The 19,230-nt window shown below is 65.0% G+C and overlaps 1 protein-coding gene across 2 annotated transcripts in view; it reads right to left on the reverse strand.

Annotated features, from left to right (window-relative positions):
- The window catches only part of COL18A1 (collagen type XVIII alpha 1 chain), a 91,267-nt gene extending 74,155 nt beyond the window's left edge, over positions 1-17,112 (reverse strand). For both annotated transcript variants that reach the window (XM_047846838.1, XM_047846837.1), the window contains exons 1-2: positions 16,973-17,112; positions 16,788-16,882 (exon numbers count right to left, since the gene is read on the reverse strand). In XM_047846838.1, the coding sequence (XP_047702794.1) occupies positions 16,788-16,882; positions 16,973-16,983 (106 nt within the window). In that variant the 5' untranslated portion in view covers positions 16,984-17,112. The remainder of the gene's footprint in view (positions 1-16,787; positions 16,883-16,972) is intronic.
- Positions 17,113-19,230: the final 2,118 nt, after the last annotated feature.

The following is a 19,230-nucleotide window of genomic DNA, read 5'->3' on the forward strand; positions in this document are numbered from 1 at the left end:
CCCTGTCCCTGCACAAGGGGCTCAGCTGCGGCCTGACCCTGGAAAGCAGCACGGGTGCCGGGCCAGCACCGCTGAAGATAAGCGGCTGAAAACAACTGTTCGCGGGTCACGCCTGGGCGCACCTGCACAGAGACGCTCTCCCAGGCAGCGAAGACAGTGGGGACGGCGAGCACCGTGTGAGGGACAGAAGGACGGCCCTGCTCGCAGGGGGCGTGTGCAAACACAGACTTAAGTTGAGCATTATATCCAGACCCTCGAATGCTCGGCCAGCCGGCTTTCCTCCCTCTCCCTACCTGCTCCTGTCCTCAACGCCATTAGCGTGAAAATCAAACAGAACCAAGTTCACATCGAGGCCCAGCTCCGTCCTTCAGGGCGCAGGAAGAGCCCTTAGCCCCCTACGTCCGGTCGCCTGGGGAGCATGGGGGTCCACCGGCCCCCACGGTCGCCCCCGCTGAGCCCTCCGGGATCCACCCTTCCCGTCCTGGCACCAAGCCTGGGTCCCCGGCTCGTGCCTTCCCGGGAAAGGCCGGAAGGAGGACACGCCCCGGGGACCTCAGGCTTCAGGAACAGAAGCCCTGTGAGCGGCCCCATGCGTGCCACGCCGCATGCCAGGCTCCGTCCCTCCCAGGGCACCCCTCTCTCCGGGAGGCACCAAAGCTCAGGAGGCGCTGGTGAGCTGTAGCAGCCTTACAGGGCAAGTGCAGCTGAGGACCCACGAAGTCACAGGGCCACACAGGGCCACACAGCCGGCAGCAGGCCCCAACATGAAGGTGTGTGGGCCAGAAGTGACATCGTGAACTCTTCCCAAGTGACGGTGAGGCCAAGAGCCTCCAACCACAGCCTCCGGCATCTGCGGAAAGTTCCGGGTTTGTGTCCCTGTCATTGCTTCAGCCGACAGGGAGCCCCTGCCCTGCTTTTGAGAGCACGCAGCTGCTACCGGAGCCCCTGCCCTGTGACCCACCCCCCCCCGAGACGCCCGAACTGATCAGCACCTGATCTCTGCCTGGAGGCCCCCAGCGACCCTGGGCTTCTCCGAGACCCCCCGGAGGAGCCTGGTGCTGCCTGAGGCGACCGGAATGGACGGTCATGAGGCAGGAAGGGGGACGGACAGCCTTGGCAGGGTCAGACCTGGTCTACAGACCCACGGGAGACAAGCGGTGTCCGTGGGCATCAGCCCCAGCAGAACCTTCCAGAGGGAGTGGCCAAGGGAGCTGGGCGAGGGTGGCACCTGTCCTTCCAAACTGCAGGCAAAAATGACACGAATCTGGCCACGGCCCCCGTGCTCTGAATTCAGGGGCACGCGTGTCGGTGTCCAGCCTTGGAGACGGGGCTCACCACCGTCACCTCCCGTGTCCTCACAGCTCAAGATGCAGAGGCCACGCTCCTCACGGGAGGGGACAGTCTCTGCAGGGGACCCCAGGCTGGCTCCAGGCCGGCCCCGGGCCGCCACCTCCCGGGGCATCCCCAGGACGTTCCCCCGGGGTCCCCCAGCTAACACAGGCCAGAGCCGGGCCACGCTGTGCTCACCTGCAGCCCGCCCCCTCCCCAGCCGCCTTACTGCCTCTCAGGGAGAAGGACCCTGTGCCCGCCCCGCAGCCTGAGCACCATCCTCGGGGGCCAGCACGCACTCCTGCCGCAGGGCCGGCCACGGCGCCAGGGCCCCCCACACAGCAGGGCACGGTGCTCTTCAGATGCCCTGTGAACCATAAGGGGCTAGTTGTGCCACTGCACAGGTCAGACCAGGCGCCCGGCCCCTAGGGGGCTGTCCCTCCAGGGCCCGGCGGTGGCTGCTCACTGTCCCTGGCCTCGGTCCCTTCGCCGCCGGCCGCCGGGCCCCCCACCTGCAGACCTGGAGGGAGCCCACTCCTCGTCCACCCCAGCCTTGCTCACACTGTTCTGCCTTAGGTTCCAAATCAAAATGCTGACCGGGACCGCCTGGGGGAGCTGGGCGTGTCGAGCCACTGCCCGTGGGGACAACGCCGCCCGCAGAGCCTGGTCCCGAGATGGCCCCAGGCTGATGGCTCCACCTCGGGCAGTGGAGCCAGCAGGAAGGCACCCTCCTGCGGCCTGGGCCAAGACGAAGTTATTCTTCCAGAAAGCGGGGGTGCTCTGTCCAGCCTGACATGTTAATGTTTGACCAAGCCCAGGATAATTAACTCAGCCCTAACCTGGGTGACTCAGGGGCCACGGAGGGGCGGGGGAGGGGACATCTGTGCCACGAGGCAGCCAGCGCTGACCTGGGCCCACCCTGCGGAGACAGGGACTGAGCGGTCGACTGTCCTGAAGGAAGTGGAAAGTCCACACCTCCCAGCCCAGCCGAGGCAGGTGGTCCAGGCGTCTGCGGGACTGGCCCTGGGGTCCCAAGGCTGGAGGCTCCCGTGCCCTGATCTTCAAGCCCCCTGAGCACGTTCCCAGAGGAGCAGGGGCGACAGGAGCTCCCACAGGCACCGTCACCCAGCAAGGGGCGCTCAGGGGCCTGGTGACCCCGGGACGAAAGCGGCCGTCCTCACCCCACCACGTTCAGGGACTGGTTTCCAAACCGGGTTTTCTCTGGGGGAGAGAAAACAGTCGCACTGACAGCGGGCCATCAGTAAGACACCTAAGACCTCTCGAACCTTCTAGAAAGCGCCCAGCGGGCTCCGGGAGGCTCCCCACAGGACAGCCATCTGCACCTGCACCTGGCTGGGCGGGGAGCCCGTGAGCGGTCACTGTGCCCTGAGGCAGAACCCTGTGTGAGCGTGTGTGAGCACATGTGTGGTTGCGTGGGGGGCAGGTGTGCGAGCGTGCTGGGGTGGGAGGGACGGGGCACCTCCCCCTAAACGGGAGGAGCCTCGGGAACCGAGGAAGCGACCGCACGAGTGGAGTGACCAGCGGGCTCGGTACAGACACCCCCACGCATGTGGCAGTGACAGGCTTAGAAATTCCAGAGGCGCGGTCATCCCGAGCGGGCCGGCGCTCCCCGAGGCCTGTGGAGACGTTTATCTGCGCGGCGCGTCTGTTATGTCCTGCGAAAGCAGGTCCCTGGGCCTGGCGTGCCGAGCAGACCTGTAGCCTGCTTCCTGGAGCTGGCGGGAGCATGGGTCTCCGCGTAAGGAAGGCCTCACGGGTACACGCCCCCCTGCCCCCCACCCCAGGCCACTTGGAGCCTAGACGCAGCCTGCGGGCTGTGAGCCCTGTTGCACCCTGCCAGGCCCACGGGAAGCAGGGAACCTTTCCCCATTGGGCAGCAGGATCAGCCAAGCACGGGACACTCTGGCTTCTCATCTTGGGCACTTTCCAAATTTACAGCCCACAAATTACTGCCACCTCTAAGGAACAAAGGGCTCTGGCGGACACAGACCATGGCTCCAAACCCCCAGCGTGCTGGAGCCCCCCCCAACTGCTTCAGGGCTGGAAGGTGGGTGGAGAGGGTGCGTGCACAGCAGACTCCCACCTTGCCCCCGTCCCCGCCGAGACCCCCCCCACCACTGGCTGCACACACGGGAGTGTGGCAGGTGCTTCACCCCACCGAGACCCCAGACAGATGGCTGACAGGGGATCCCTTGTTCATGGGGCCTCCCTCCCTCCTGCGCCCCTTCCACGGACCACACGGCCCTGCGACGTGACAGTCCTGCGGCTCAACCAGCACCGACTCAGCAGCCCTGCTTCCTGGCCCAGCCGCCATCAAGTCCTGGGGTCAGGTGCACAGATGGTGACTCCACCAGGGTCCTGGTCCACGTGCTTGAACTCGGACAGCAGGGTCCCTTTGCAAGGAGCACTAAGCACAAGGCACGTGACGTAAGCTTTCAGTGAGGACGGATCACAAGGACTGCGAACGCTTCCCCAGACAAAGTCCAGTCCTGCCCAGAGCCTGTCTGTCCGTCTGTCCCCGAGCTGCTTGGAGGGGGCTGAGCCTCACACGCACAGGTACCGACTGACCCAGTGCAGAGTAGGAACCAGTGTGGACACCGCTGGGGGCTGGTGGGGAGCTGCACAGGTCAGTCTCGCAGTGAGGGGCAGACCTGGTGAGAAGCCGGGACGGACCGTCATTGAAGCGTCTCCAGCTCTTCCAGGAGAAAGGCAGGACCGTGCACGTGGCCAGGCTGAAACCAGGCCACACGAGCAGGGCCCGCACGCGGCCACGCCCAGCTTCCAGCTGAGGCTCCCCCAGCCCCGGGGTCCCAGGAGCCGTGGCCCCTTCTCCCCGAGTCCTGTACCGCCATCCCCTGGTGGCCAGCCTGAGGGGAGCTTGTCTTCTCCACACGGCCCTCCATGCCATACCCCACCGCTGGCCCCAGAAGGTTCCGGAGAGCAGCAGGAGTGGACCCCGGGGAATGCCATCCCCTCCAGCCCTAATCCTGTTGCTGGGATACTCGCAGGGGTAGAAACGAAACCATGCAGGATTAGTGTCTAGACAGCACGACCTTTCCCCTCCTTCCTAGATATAATTGGGACCCAAATCGCCGGGCGTCATGAGCTGAGACAGGAAAGAAAGGAGGGAGTTGTCGCGGCACCCTGTGGGGACACTCCTTTGGCACAAGGGCCATCCACCACCTGCCCCTGGGCGTGGGGGAGCTGAGGCCCTCGCGTCATTAGCAATGGAAGAACCCAGAGGTTGAGCACCTGGCCGCCTCTCCCACTCGCAGGAAGTGGTCCCTGTGGGCCGGGCACGGGGACCCGCTCTGCCCCGTGAAAGCACCCGGCAGTGCTCGGCGTCCACCCCGCCCCTGCCACGGTCTCCTGCCCCCGGGGGTCTCGGGGACCCTGTGCACTGAGAGCCTGGGGCGGCACGCGGCTGCCCCAGGACCGTGCCGTGTACATCCACCTCCATCTTTCTCCAGAAGCTGGTTCTTGGTTCTTTGCACCCACAGGAGCATCTCAACAGATGCTGTGGTCAGAACCACCAGGGCCCCCCAAACACGGGCCGGTGAGGGCTCTGGGAGGTACCCCCCCCCCACGACCCACACTACCAGTGGCTCAGATCTGACATTTGTCGGCTGGGACAGAAACTCCTGTGCCCGGGCCACCAACAGCCGTGTGGGCAGTTGGCCCCAGCCTCACAGGCTCCACCCAGTGGCCCTGGGAAAGCCGGAGCCCCCCAAACTTCAGGGGCGGCCACTGGTTCCTGACATGGTACAGGCCTCTAAGGGCTGGTCCCATCCCCCAATGCGTCACGGGCCCCCCGACCCCAGCCCGAGGCACCAGAGCTCTGTCCTCTGTCATGTTCCAGACTCGGTGACGGATCGCGTGTGCCCTAAACGCAGTTTGGACAGCCCAGGACAGGGCCCGCCCGTCTTCCGAGAGGAGAGGGGACGCTTGGGGACCCTGGTGGACTCGTCCATCCTTCACGGAAGACAAGAGAGAACGCATCTCCGTGGCAGACGGCAGACACCCAACCCACCAGAGGGACGGTGGGAAATCCTCCCCCCAAACCAGCATTTGGGATCCCAACGGTCATCTGTCCAGCTGCTCATGGAGTTGATGGTGCCGAGCAGGCCCGACCTGGGCGCGGCCCGGGGGGTCCACAGTCTCGTAAAGGGCCGGACACCCGGCCCCCCGGGGCCTTGTCCCGTGAAGCCTCACGTCAGCCAGATCTTGTATGCACATCACACCAACCTTTTCATCGAGGAAAGCGGACGGACAGACAATGGCAGACGGCCCACACCCCTGGGCCCCTCCTTCATCTACGTAGCACACCGTGGATTTCCACTACGTGATGGGGTCACCAACACGAACGCCACACTCGTGCACGCCCTGCCCGACTCCCGGGAAACCTCCCGGGTGATGGAGGGGGCTCCCAGAGCAGAGCAGCACGGCCGGGGCCGGGGCCGGGGCTGTCTCGCGGTGGGGACGCGGGCAGGGCTGGGACAGAGGCCGCCACACATCCGCCATCTGCTCTCCTGCAGAGACTTCTCCCGGTGCCAGTCGGCACTTCTACAGAGCCCACCTGCGGCCCCCGCGGCCCAGCATGACAGACGGGACACGGGCGGCTCCTGGGTGAGCCAGGAGTGAAGCCTTTGGGGGCAAGGCGGCAGACGCGACCCCTGAGAGAGGGCATGGAGCACGCGGGACTGCACGGACGGGGGCGGCAGGCCTGGTGGGACCCCGACTCCGCACGGACCGGCAGACACACGCAGCAGGGCGCCTGTACCCACAGGCCCAAGCAGGGAGGGCGGCCCCATGACCCACAGGGCACGCAGTGGGGGCTCACCGCCACAGGACGGGCACAGCCCCGGCAGGAGGAAGACAGATGTGGGGTCCCGGGTGAATAGGAAAGGAGCTGAGCGCAGTAGGAGGGTCTCCCGAGGACCCTGCCCCCCCCCCCCTCCCCCCGTCTCTGTGTCCCGGAAGATCGGACTCGGGGAGCGAAGAAATCACAATCCGCTGGGTGCGGGCGGCCCCGCCGAGTTTCGGGGCTACTTGTGAGTGACCCCCGCACACACAGTCCTGAGCGCCACCAACCAGGAGAACAGAAGCTTCCTTTCATTCCAGAGCCCTTTCCGGAAGCACGGCAAGGAGGCAGGGTGCTCCTGCTGGAGTGAAGGAGACGTCACACGAGCCTCCACACCCCCGAAGTGAGAGCGCCCGAGAGGACCCGTAAGCCCTGCGGCGCGAATCAGTGCAACTTACGAGCACAGGACTGCCGCCCGTCAGCCGAGGGGCCTGGGCAACACGGGGAAACTGAGGCGAGACACGGTTTTTCTGGGGCAGCTGCTGTGCATCTCCAGTCCACTGGGTGGGTGTGGGCTGCAGAGTTCAACAAGGGAGGGTCTGCTAACCAGTTAGGACCAAAAACCAATTTAACTAGTCCTTAGGCCGCTGAGCACAGGTCGGAAGCTGGGACCAGACGGCAGGGGAGGAATGCGGCCGCCAGTCCCCAGGGACCTCGGACTTGGGGCCTCAGGCTTCCCATTTTATGAAGAAAGGCCACCCTGGGGAGGAACTTCACACCCTCCCCGCAGGTTGGGCCAGGAAGCCCCATCCTCTGGCCAGCACGGGTTGCCCCCGACCTGAGGCCCCCCACTTCTGAGAGCCAGCAGGTACGGCAGTCCCCAGCCCCTCCCCACAGGATGCAGAGCCAGGCCTGGGGGGGGGGTGCTCTCCCTGCCTGGACACCCCCCACATTTGCTCACCGTGTGAGCTCCCAGAGAAGGCCACCGGGCCAAAGAACAGGGGAACGTCGCCCAGTACTCGCAAGCAAATGACGGGGTGACACGAGGGTGTGGCTGGCGTGGCCCTTTCCCCCAGCGAACCAGCCCGGCCAGCCCGCACCCGCCCCCCACCAGGCCTCCGGGCCCTCTGGGTAACGGAGGCAGCAGTGTCTGGATGGTCTGGGGCTCTGGAGCGGCAGGCAGGGGCTACCAGCCTGCTTGGCACACACCTGGACAGCCTTCTTTCAACAGCAGGGCTGGGGCGGGAGGGCCCTCAGGCCCCACGAGACCCGGCCCCCTGCCCTCTGCCCTCGAGTCCAGCTCTGGCTCTGCCCAGGGCACCTGGGAGTTGTGCTGGGGCCTGAGGCAGGAAGGACCGCCACCTTGGGCGTCTCTGTAGGGAGCCCGCGCCCAGGGGGCCCGAGGGGCAGGAAGCACATTCCAGCCCCCCCTCCCCCCGCACAGGTGGGGGACCAAGGCCTTGAACGTATCAGGGTCTTTTTTACAGATGAGAGGCCTTTGCAATGACCACAATCCCACCCCTTTCAGTGACCCAATGACGGATGTGCCGTGTCCTGTAGCTGTTGCGACAAAGCTGTGGTGACAGAACAGCACATGCGTATTTTCTTAACAGTCAGAAGTCAGCACGACCGGGCTCCCTTCCGGAAGCTCCAGCAGAGTCCGCTTCCTGCCTTGTCCAGCCTCCGGAGGCACCCACGCCCCTCGGCTCGTGGCCCCTCGGCTGCCCGCATGGCCAGTGGTGCCCAGTCCCTTCCCCGCCCCCTCCCTCCGACCGCCGCTCTGCCTCCACGGCCCTGTGTCCCGACTCTGCCCCCCACCACCCTGCCTCCCCTGTCCTCATCAGGACACTAGGGTTACACATAGCCCCCGCTCCCCCCCAGAGCCCTGTCCCCCCGTCGAGGGCCTTAACACACCCACACGCTCCTTTCCACTACGCACGGCAGCGTTCACACGTTCTGCGGACGGGACACGGGTGTCTCTGGAGACTGTCACTCGCTGGGCAACGTATGCCATGGGAAGCAGAAGATAAATGAGTCTTAAATGTGGGGACGTTAGGTGTCCAGAATGCCATCTGTCCTCTCACGGGCGGGCGGGGCTGTTCCCTGGCCCGGGGTCGGGGCCGCGGGGAGGGGGGCCCAAGTCTGTTTAAAACGTCACATTGCCCCATGATGACACATAAGTCTGTGTAAGGATGGTGCTTTCTTCCATCCGGTTCCAAACCTCCAGCGGCATTCTTAATTATTTTCACAACGCAAGGCTATGAATGTGGAACATCGTGGACTCTGAGTCAGCCCTGGCCCTGGGGGTGGAGGCTCCTTTTAGCCAGAAAACAGGAAGATCCAGGCTGCATCAAGCTGGGTCCCCCTGAGTACCGTGGGGAGACAAGACTGAAATGCCAGGGCCCAAGACGACCAGAGGTCACCGCCACCATTGTCTGCTACAGTGGGCGTGTTGTGACCCCACAGCATGACGACGATTAGCCTCAGACCCAGAGAAGGGACCCAAGCCACGGCCAGGACCTTGCAGCAGGGCAGGAGGGCCTGGGGCCCTGGGGGGCACCTGGACTCAGAGGGGTCCCTCCTCCTCCTAGAGGCCAAGAGGCTCGGGGGGCGGAAACGGTTCGGCACCAGGCACAGACTTGCTTAGGGTGGCGAGAAGTTCTTCCGTCGAAACAATTATTTATGTTAGAAAAAGCCCCTCCCAGCTCCCAGCTGGCTCCAGGGGGCACCTGCCCGCCTCCAATCCCCCCTAGAGGATTTCCCAGCGGGCCTGCAGGTGTCCAAACCGGGGGGCCTACAGGGCAGCCCTGGGGCGAAGGCAGCGGTGTGTGAATTCCCAGGGAACTTCACCTTCCTGGGGAGCCAGGGCAGGGGAGAGGCCCAAAGGTGAGCGCGGTGAGCGCAGGCCAAGATGACAAGACAGGAAGGGGCTGAACGTTCCCCTGCCCGCTCCCCAGACGGCACTCCATCAGGCTTGGTCCAGATTTACAAGCACAGACGGGCCCTGGTCCAGGAAGCTCCCTGGCTCACAAGGAACAAGAGACTGTCTCAGCAGGAGGATTTTTTCAAAATACAGCAGCACGGTAACAAGACCCGACAAGCAGAGGCAGGTCAGCGGCCCTGAGCCCGAGGAGGGGACATGCAGGTGGGCGTGGCGGCCAGGGCGGGCACATTGGGAGGGCTGGGGGGGAGTGGGAGACTCTAATAGACTCGATCACTTCAGCAGACACAGCCCACCTTCTAGTAAGAAACGCAAAACCACATCCTGCTCTCGACGCACACCAGTCCCTCCTTCCAGGCCCCTCCAGACCTCCGGGTGGAAGCCATCCCCACCGCGGTCCCCTGGGCCCCGCGAGGCATTATCAGACACATCCCGGAAAGCTGACATGCGATGTGCACTCAATGAAGGAATGTCCCACTAAACCCCACAGAGCCCCACTGTCCTCCCCACTGTCCCAGGTCAGACCCAGAGGCACAGAGAGGGTGAGTAACCTGTCCAAGGTCACACAGCGCTCAGGGTCAGTGCTGCAATGAACACCTGGGGCCTGGGCTCTCAACCATCGCCGTAAACGGGGTCCCACCCACAAAGGCAAAGTGGACAGCCAGGCCACCCACCCACCAGCTGCAACAGTCCAGGATTGAGTGACTCTGTAATAGCTTTCTCCAAGGACTAGCTAGCCCCAAGTCCATGCCCACGAAGGCAGAGTAAAGACAGCACCAGCTCACATGAAGCACGTGGCCCTCCCACGTGCACTGGTTACGGCCTTGGACACCTTTACCCACAGAATCCTCACTGCTTTTCCTATCCCTGCTGTACGGACGAGCCCGGTGTGGTCCCCGAGCGGTGCCGTCCAACTAGAAGAACAGGCCATAAAAATTAGGGAAAAAATAACCCCGTGCCTCAAGAAACACCAGTTAGGGCCGACCTCAAAGCAGGAAACGCGCCACGTGCTCCCATCTGCAGCAGACGGAGCGAGCAGACGGAAGCGACGAGGGGACCGGGCACCACAGAGCACTGGACACCAGGGGCAACCCGGCGGCAGCCAGCCCACCCACCTCGCTAGCAACTGAAAACTCGCAGACTGGGACAGTGACATGACTTCTTCCCGTTTATCAAATTAGCGAGACTCTCAAAGTGACAGTGCACAGAGCCAGACAGCCGCTCGTCTGGAGGGACGCCCCCCCCCCCCCCCGAGGGGCCCGTGCTCGGCCCCAACACAGCCCCGCACTCAGCCCCGCACTCAGCCCCGCACTCAGCCCCGTACTCAGCCCCCACTCAGTCCTGCACTCAGCCCCAACCAGAACCCTCCACTCAGGCCCCCACTCAGCCCCACCACAGCCCCCCACTCAGCTCCAACCAGAACCCTCCACTCAGCCCCACACTCAGCCCCCACTCAGCCCCAACCACAGCCCCCCACTCAGCTCCAACCAGAACCCTCCACTCAGCCCCGCAATCAGCCCCAGCCACATACCCGCACTCGGCCCTGCACTCAGCCCCGCACTCAGCCCCAACCACAGCCCTGCACTCAGCTTCAACCACAGCCTTGCACTCAGCCCCAACCACAGCCCCCCAACTCAGCCCCAACCACAGCCCTGCACTCAGCCCCAACCACAGCCCTGCACTCAGCCCCAACCACAGCCCTGCACTCAGCCCCAACCACAGCCCCCCAACTCAGCCCCAACCACTGCCCTGCACTCAGCCCCAACCACAGCCCTGCACTCAGCCCCAACCACAGCCCCGCACTCAGCCCCAACCACAGCCCTGCACTCAGCCTCAACCACAGCCTTGCACTCAGCCCCAACCACAGCCCCCCAACTCAGCCCCAACCACTGCCCTGCACTCAGCCCCAACCACAGCCCTGCACTCAGCCCTGCACTCAGCCCCACACTCAGCCCTGCACTCAGCCCCACACTCAACCCCAACCACTGCCCTGCACTCAGCCCCAACCACAGACCCGCACTCAGCCCTGCACTCAGCCCCAGCGCGGGCCAGCTCTAGAGGTGACAACACAGAGCGCTAAATGAAGCTCTTTCCTGCCTCGGGATGGAGGTCCCAGCTGGGGAGGCACTTGGGGGCTAACCTCCATGTCTTTCTCGGCAGGCAGGGTGCCTTGCATACAGAAGGTGCTCAAAAATGCACATGGGAGGGAGGAAGTCACTCGATGAATGGACAAGAGGCTAGGTGGCTGGGCTCACCCGGACGGACCCAGTAGAGTGACCAGCAGGGCCCTGGCACCCAGTGACTCCCAGCCCTGGACCACCCAGAGGCAAGTAAGCTTTCCGAGGTCCCGCACTGATGCCAACCCCCCACCCTCAGCCCCCAGACCCCCAGCAGGGAAGCGGCCCACTGGACGGGTTGGGTCTCTGCCACCCAGAGGGCCCGCCAAGGGATCTGGGAACGTTACTCCTCTCCCTACATGCCCCCTGCCTGCCCTTCCCAACAGCACAGGGTGGGGACCACACTCTCCACCAGGCACTGAATCCATGATTCCTTCCAAGGTGAGGTCCCTGGTTGGATAAATGGAAATGTGGAGAAAGGTCTCCCTTTGTCCTGGAGGTCTGGGGCGCCTGGGTCAGGTCCCTGCAGAGGTGCGGCCAGCCTCCTGCTCCCGAGCAGAGGAACCCGCGGCTCACGTTCCCAGGACGGCAACACTTGCTTTGCACAGGTAGGTGCCAAGGGGTGAAGCCACTGTTGAGCCGCGCCCTCCCTGCACCGCCTTCACGCCAGCCCAAGTCACCCAGAAAGAGAAGGACACCTCTTGCCACACACGGGTCCTGTGGCTCAAACCCAGGTCCTGCCACCAGAGGAGCAACCAAGGTCCCATGCCACAGCTCATCCCATCTCCTGGCCTGACGTCCCCCCCCCCCCAGCCTCTGGCTCTGGCCAGACGTCCAATCCGAGGAAACGCCCTGAGAAGGTCAACCTGACCCCACAGGCAGTGCCGTCCCCCACCCCAAAGCCCCCTGGTCCTCCAGAAACCAGGGGTGGCCTAAAGCCTCATCACCACCTAGCTCGGTGAGGGGAGCCCCTGCCTTGCCCTGGTCACAGGGGATCAATCAGCCCAGAGTGACCCCGCGTGCTGGCACAAAATCCCAAAACGACGTACGCGCCTGCGAACAGGTTCTCCTTCCCGGGGCTCTCGCGAAGCAGCCAGGGAGGCCGTGCTGGGGAGGCAGGCGGAGCGCAGGACCGGCCTGCAACCCCTCGTGTCATCTGACTCAGCACTTCTGTGATCAAAAGCTCCTTCCGACAGCCCCTCTGCCCGGGTCCAGACCCCCCGGTCCGGATCATCACCCCTCGTCCAGCCACAGCTGAGCCTCTGCGCACCCCCCACACACACCGGGCAGTGTGGGGGGGGCAGGACGCAGAGGGCCCGGTGCCGCGCGAGGACGTGGTGTGTGGCCTAAAGACGGTTTATAACACGACCACGTGCGCTCACGGCGCTTGGAAAGAGCAGCTCTTCCTGCACAGGTGAGGGGAGGGACCCCAGGCGTGGAGGGGGTGGGGCACGGGGGGCCGAGGGCCTGGCGCGGGGCTAGTCCCAGGCCCTGAACCACCGGGAGGGGAGGCCACGGAGGCTCAGGGCACACTGGAGTCATTCGGAGCCATCGCTGCCAAAGTGAATAATCTCAGAAGCACACCAAACAGGCTTTTGAATTTCCTACTGCTTTACCCGCGGCCCCCCCCCCCCCCAAAGGACAGCATCGAGTTTCTGTGAGTTTTCCGTGTCGGGTCCTGTGACATCCACTTGTATCGGCTGAGCCTGGAGCCTGGTTCCCTGGAGAGGGGTCCCCATGTCAGGGCACCCGGTCTGGCTCTCCCTCACAGAACGGTGACCCAGAGCCACAGGGAGCTGACAGCAGAGCTAACATGGGTGACCGAAGCTACCGATGGGCCTGTGCCGCGGGCAGTGGCCGGCCCACGGCAGGCAGAGCGGGGCTGGGGCCGCTCGTCAACCACAGCGGGCAGCTAGGCCGACCCACACCCTCACCCGATCCCTGAGAGCTGGCGGCCACCCCCCCATCCTGGACCCCACCCCTCGGTGGACCAGCCCTTCCCAGCGGGCCTCAGGCCACAAGAGAGGGGGAGGCTCACTGGACATCGCGCCACGAGATGGGTTTTGCCCCATTTCGCCCCTCACCAGCTGGAAGGCACCGGGGCGGCCTAGGGTCCCCAGTGCGTGTTCATCACCAGGCCCCGCAGGGTCCCAGCGTGCCCTGACCTCCCCGCGTGGAGAACCTAATGGATCGCCTTCGGGGGGTGGGTGGACAGCACCTTCCTGAAGAGCAGCAGCTAGGCCAGCAGCGTGGCCCCCGTGTGGACGCTGAGCACAGGGGCGTCACCGAGACTCCTCCCTTGGGCGACACATGACTGCAGCTGCCCCTCCCAGCCTGGCTGCCCCTTTGGCCCTGGGGCTGTCCTGGGGGCAGCGTCAGCGCTCACCCCAGACACGGAGGGGGCGGGATACCCCACCCAGGGCCCCTCCAGCTCCCCCAGTAGCCCAGAGAACCAAGCCTTTTCAACACTTTGGGAGGAACTAGAGCACTAGTGTGTGCACGCACGCGTGTGCACACGCACGCGTGAGAGTGTGGGCTGTGTGTGCCTGCATGCGAGTGTGGGGTGTGTGTGCCTGCGTACATGCATGTGCGCGTGAGTGTATGTGTGCGCGTGTTTGTGATACACGCACACACGTCCATGTGTGTATGCACACGTGTGCACACGCATTTGTGCGTGCATGCACCCTGACATGTAAGCACCTTCTCTAAGGTGAAGCGAAGGGGGCAGGGCTCTCGGGCGCCCTCACTCCGGGTGGGGTCAGTGTCACTCCTTCTAGGTTTTCTTGCACAGGACTTTCCCCTCTCCTCCTCCTTTTAAAGGAAAACAGGAGTACCCTGAAAAACGAGTTCTGCGGAAATTCAAAACTATCTTATGAAGTCCCGCACCTGAACCCTGAAGACTCCCCGGCAGATGAGAGGACCAGGCCCTAAATACAGGCTGCTCTGGGCCGAGCATTTCCCACCTGCTTGGGCCCAACGGTTGCCGTGTGAGGTACTGTGTCCTCAGGATGACGGACGCTCAAAGACCCTGGGGCCCACAGGGTGTCGGCTGTGTCTTCTTCAAACCCAGGCCCCTTGTAGGGCCACCGAGGGACCGTGAGCTTCGTGTGCGAGCCCAAGTGGTGACAAGGGGTGGGACCCATGGGCTGAGCGCAGGGCGACGTCTGACAGAGCCAGATGCCAAGGCCAGAGACAAGAGGTGTGGATGGAGACCAGGGTCCTGGAGACCCTGCGAACGCCTGCCACACTCGGTCCTTGTCCACAGCCCTGACTCGTGACTCACAAACACTTCCGAACGTCCACAGCCATCCGGCCCACGTGAGTCCACACCCCGCCCCCTCTCCCCCTAGGAGAGCAGGCCTGCCGGCAGCACTGAGCTCCGGGGTCACAGATGGCTCGGCCCACAGTGCCACCAGGTTTCTAGTTACGGGGGAATGCACAAACCATTTAACAGCATCAGAATCACGACCAACCCTTAGACAAAACAGCGGGAGGCTCTCCTCTGGGAGGGAAGGGTCAGGTGCAGCAGAGACGTGGAAAAACGCATCATTTTTGATCAGAAAAAAATGTGAGAATCAGCAAACCGGGCCTCAATCTTTAATTCCCAAGGATGATTTTAAAGGGTTTCTAGAAGAAATTGAGCCTCTGCTAAATTAGGATTTCACACACATTAGCTCTTCTCCAGTAACACCCAGAGGGGGCGATTATTATCCCATTTCAAGGGGACTTAGTCCCAGCCGGGAGGAACCCGCGTTCCCGCTGAGCCGGCTTCCTGCTTTAACCTCCAGAGTGAGAAAAGGCTGAGCTCCATCGGCGGTCTTCCTTCCTCCCCAGAGCATCTGAGACTGCGGCGACCTCACTGCAGCCACAGGAGCGGGCAGAAGACCAAGCAGGTTCCCCACCGTCACTACCCTCAGAACCCCCAAGTCCACCTTACACCCCACCCTTAGAGCTCAAGATCGCAGCTCCCCAAAGCTTACTGACATAACGTTATATTGTTTTCACTCTACGGCCAACAGCCAGCAACCTGGATTACAGACTTGATTACAAAGTTTCATAAACTGGGGGCTGGGAACTCCAGGGTCAGATTATAGAAGAGGCGCCAGGCTTACAAATTCCAGCACTTGCGGCCCTGGTCTGGTCCCTGTGCGCACACGGTGCAGCCCAGGGGACGGCCCCTGAAGCCAGGAGGGTGGTTGGTAAGAACCGGGGACAGGAAGGGGTGTGGAGACAAACTTGTCCCCTAAAAGGAGAGGGAGTTAACCCAGAGTTAACCCAGCTGGGGAACAAACAGGTGCTCCCTGCAGAGCTAGTCATGAGCGGTTACTTTTTAAAAAGGTCTCTGCTGCTGTGTAACCTGGCGACTCCACCAACTGGAAACAATGAAACAAACTATTATCTTCCTCTCTCTCCAGGCCCGACCCTCCTTCCTGGCCAGCTGCGGCCAGCAGGTGTGTTGCTGCCCCGTGATCGCAGTCAACATTCTCCCACTTTCCCTCCGACCTGGAGAAGAGGGCAGCACGCACGGCATTCCACTTCCACCTGTGACAAAACGCCGGGCTCTCTCGGGGTGGGGGGGCTCCCCCCTTCCTCCCGCGCCACCTCCTCCCGGCCTTTGTTGGGCCAGTTGGGAAGACGACCTGGCCGACCGCGTGGCAGGGGCCGGGGTCCCGGAGCTGGCGGCACAGGCGGTCTGAGGGCGGCTGGAACAGCGTCCCTGCGCACGGGCTGCGGCCCACGCGGGAAAAGCCGCGGGTGCCGGCCAAGCCCTGGGCTTCTGAGCATTGTTCCCGGCCGCGGCCGGCGCTGGCGCTCGGCCGCATCAAAGGGGACCGCGCGCAACCCGACACCCTGGCGGGCGCGGGGACAGAGGCCTGGCGGCCCCGGCGGCGCACAAAGGCTGGCCCTGGGAAATCCGGGCAGTTTCGCCTCAACAGGTTGGAAACCGACGACGGCGGCGCTCGGCTCTGCAGCGCCTGCCCCAGAGACCTGCCGGAGCCCGCGCGGTCACTCCCAGGCCCGGGGGCGCGACCCACTGCGGCCGTGCTGGCGCCGGGAGGGACGAGCCTGGTGACGGTGACACAGGCCCGGCGGGCCGGCGGCTGCTGACCTGCGTCTCCGGAGCCCGTGCGCGTGGACCGGCCGCCACCGCGACCACGGCCCGGGCCCCTCGTTGGCCCTCGGCCGGCAGCGCGGTCCGCCAAGCGCGCCAACCTCCCGGCGGAGTCGCCAAGTTTGGTCAGGACGCCAGGGGCTCGGGGACCGGACGGTCCGCACTGCCCTCGGCCCAGCCCGGTCTCGGCCCCGCGGCGCGCCGCCCAAGAATGAATGGCCGACGCAGGACACTCGGGACACACGGCCTCGGCCTGACCCCGTCCCCCTCCGCTCGCCCCCCGCCCGCCACCTGCGCGCGTGGGAGGAGCCGGGCGGCCTCCCGGGAACCAAGCCGAGATGCGCTGAGGGTGAGGCCGCCGCCGCCTGGACCGGCCGGAGACTCGCACGAAGCGCGGATGGCGGGGGACCGGTCCGGGGAACCAACCTTCGCGTCCCCCCTCCCCCCGCTGCCCCCGGGTCTTACCTGGGTCCGCGGAGGCCGCGCGGACCCCGAGCAGCAGGACCAGGGGGGCGAGCACGTCCAGGAGGCTCCGCGGCCGCGGCCGCAGCCAGGGCCACCTGCGGGCGACAGGCCACAGGTCACAGGTTAGGGCGCCGCGCGCCTCCACCGCCCGCCCGTGCGCCCCGCTGCCCCTGCCCGCCCCGCACCTCGGCGCCATGCTCGGCCGGCCGGACCGTCAGCGCCGCGGATGCTGCGGGCTCCGCAGCGGTGCGCCCTCGGCCAGCCGCGCTCCGGCCGCAGGGGACGGACAGGGGCGGGGCGGGGCGGGGCGGGGCGGTGGGCCGGGGGCGCCGGGACGGGCAGCGGCGGGGCGGGGCGCGGGGGCGGGGCGCGGGGGACCGGCTGGGACGAGGCGGGGACCTAGTGGGGCGGAGCCATGGGCGGCTGGGGGCGGTGTGACGGGCAGGGGAGGAGCGGGGACCCGGCGGGGCGGGGCCGGGGGCGCGGGGACCCGCAGAGGAGGAGCCGGGACCCGGCGGGGTGCGGGGTCGCGGGGCGCCGGGTCGGACCGGGGCGCTGGGCTGGCGGCGGTTAGGCGGGGACAAACACGGCGCGGAGTGGGATGCGGGCCCGGAACCGAGTGACCCGCCGCTGCCCCGAGTCCTGGCTGCTTCTCCCCGCTCCCGCCCCCGGTCCCCAGTGCTCGAGGCCCGCCCGCGCCCCCGTTGCGAAGGAAGCCGCCTCCCGCCGCTGCCCGCGGCTGCACGTGGGGTCCCGGCTCCAAACGAGGCAAGGTCACGGGACACGCAGCGTGTCAACAGGCGTTTATGCGGGGAGGCGGGCGATTTGAACAAAGACGTTTATTGCCAAGGACGGCGAATGGAGGCGGAGGAAGCTGAACTCCTGTGCGGGCCTCGTGGGCCCCCCCCCCCCCCCCCCCCCCCCCCCCGCCTGGCTGCCTCCAGGGGCGCGGGCCCAGGACAGTAGCACTCTCCTCCAGGCTCCACTGCCCGCCTCCTGCGGTGTCTCTCTCACCCACAGAGCCCTCTGTGTCCCCCCACTCCTGTGGGTTTCTGCCCCCGGGAACAGGCCTAGAGCACCCCTTTCCTGGCTGGGGTCCAGCTGCCCCTCTCCAGAGCCTTCCCCGGCTCCCTCTCCGAATTATGTCCCCTCCCCTTGCCCCTTCCTCTGGCCAGACCTTCAGAACCCGCCCCCCCCCCCCCCCAGCAGGCCTGCAGTTCCTTCCTCCAGCAGCTGTGCTTATGGGGTCCTGCCCTTGGAAGCACCCTAGAGACCCCTCGGTGCAACCCGAGAGCCCTTTATATCGACTTCCAAAGTAAACGGTCTTTTCCTGGACCTGGGGCTCTCCCAGTTTGCAGAGAACAGAGCCCAGAGCCATTGCCCCTGGCTTAGTAACTTCTAGCTAAAAGTTCTGGGTCCACCCTCCTCCATCCCTACTGGGCCCCTCTCCGGGTTGGGTGGAAAGGGTGCGGGTGGTCCATGGCAAGGGGAGAAATCAGTGGGAGGCTTGGGACCCACTCTTCTCAAAATGAAGAACAGAGTGGAGAAGAAATGATTAGTGCGTCCTGTTTTGTGAAAGTTTGTTCCACGTGCCTGCAGAGGGTGTGTCTGCATCTGATGGCTGTTGGTGCGGCGGGGTGGGCGAGTCTGTGTGTGCATGTGCACTCGTGTGTGTGGTGTGTTCGCGTGTGCGGTAGGCATGAGCATCCCGGGTCCCGATGCATCCCTCCTGTGGCTCATGGCCCATCAGTCCTGTGTGTCCGTCCATCCATCCATCCTTCTGTCTGCCGGCCCAGAGCCTTGCTCCGGGTGGGGTCTGAAGTGCAGGGTCTCTCATCTCTTCCTTGCCACCTGCCTTGCAGGCCCGCCCTGCTTCCACCCAACCTGGTCTATCCTTGTATCTTCCGGTCAGACGGCCAGCCTCTGCTTGTGTGACCGATGCTGGCCCTGGGACCTGTCTGTGGCTCCAGGAGGTGGTGGCTGGAACAGCGGGGCCTGTGCTGGGTCCCTGCCCTGCATCAGTGGCTCGGGGTTCACTTCCCTTCTCCTCGTCTCTCTTCCAGGGCTCCCCTCCCCTCCTCCCTTCTCCTTGCCTTCCTCCTCTCCCCTCCTCCCCTCCCCTCTCCTTCCTCCCCTCCCTTCCTCTCCTCCCCTCTCCTCTTCCCTCCACCCCTTGCTTGCCCCTCCCCTCCCTTTCCTCTTCCCTCCCCCCTTTCCTTTCCCCTCCTTCTCCTCTCCTCTCCTCCCCTCCCCTCTCCTCTCCTCCCCTCCTCTCCCCTCCTTCCCTCTCCTCCCCTCTCCTCTTCCCTCCCCCTCCTCTCCCCTTCCTTCCCCTGTCCTCTCCTTTCCTCTCCTCTCCTCCTCCAGGATTCACCTCCTCCAGTTGGAACCCCCGAGGCAGAGAGGCAGAGATGAGCCCACCTTTGCAGGCTTTGGGGGGAAG

This window comes from Prionailurus viverrinus, unplaced genomic scaffold (genome assembly GCF_022837055.1).
Source record: "Prionailurus viverrinus isolate Anna unplaced genomic scaffold, UM_Priviv_1.0 scaffold_42, whole genome shotgun sequence".
NCBI classification, from domain to species: domain Eukaryota; kingdom Metazoa; phylum Chordata; class Mammalia; order Carnivora; family Felidae; genus Prionailurus; species Prionailurus viverrinus.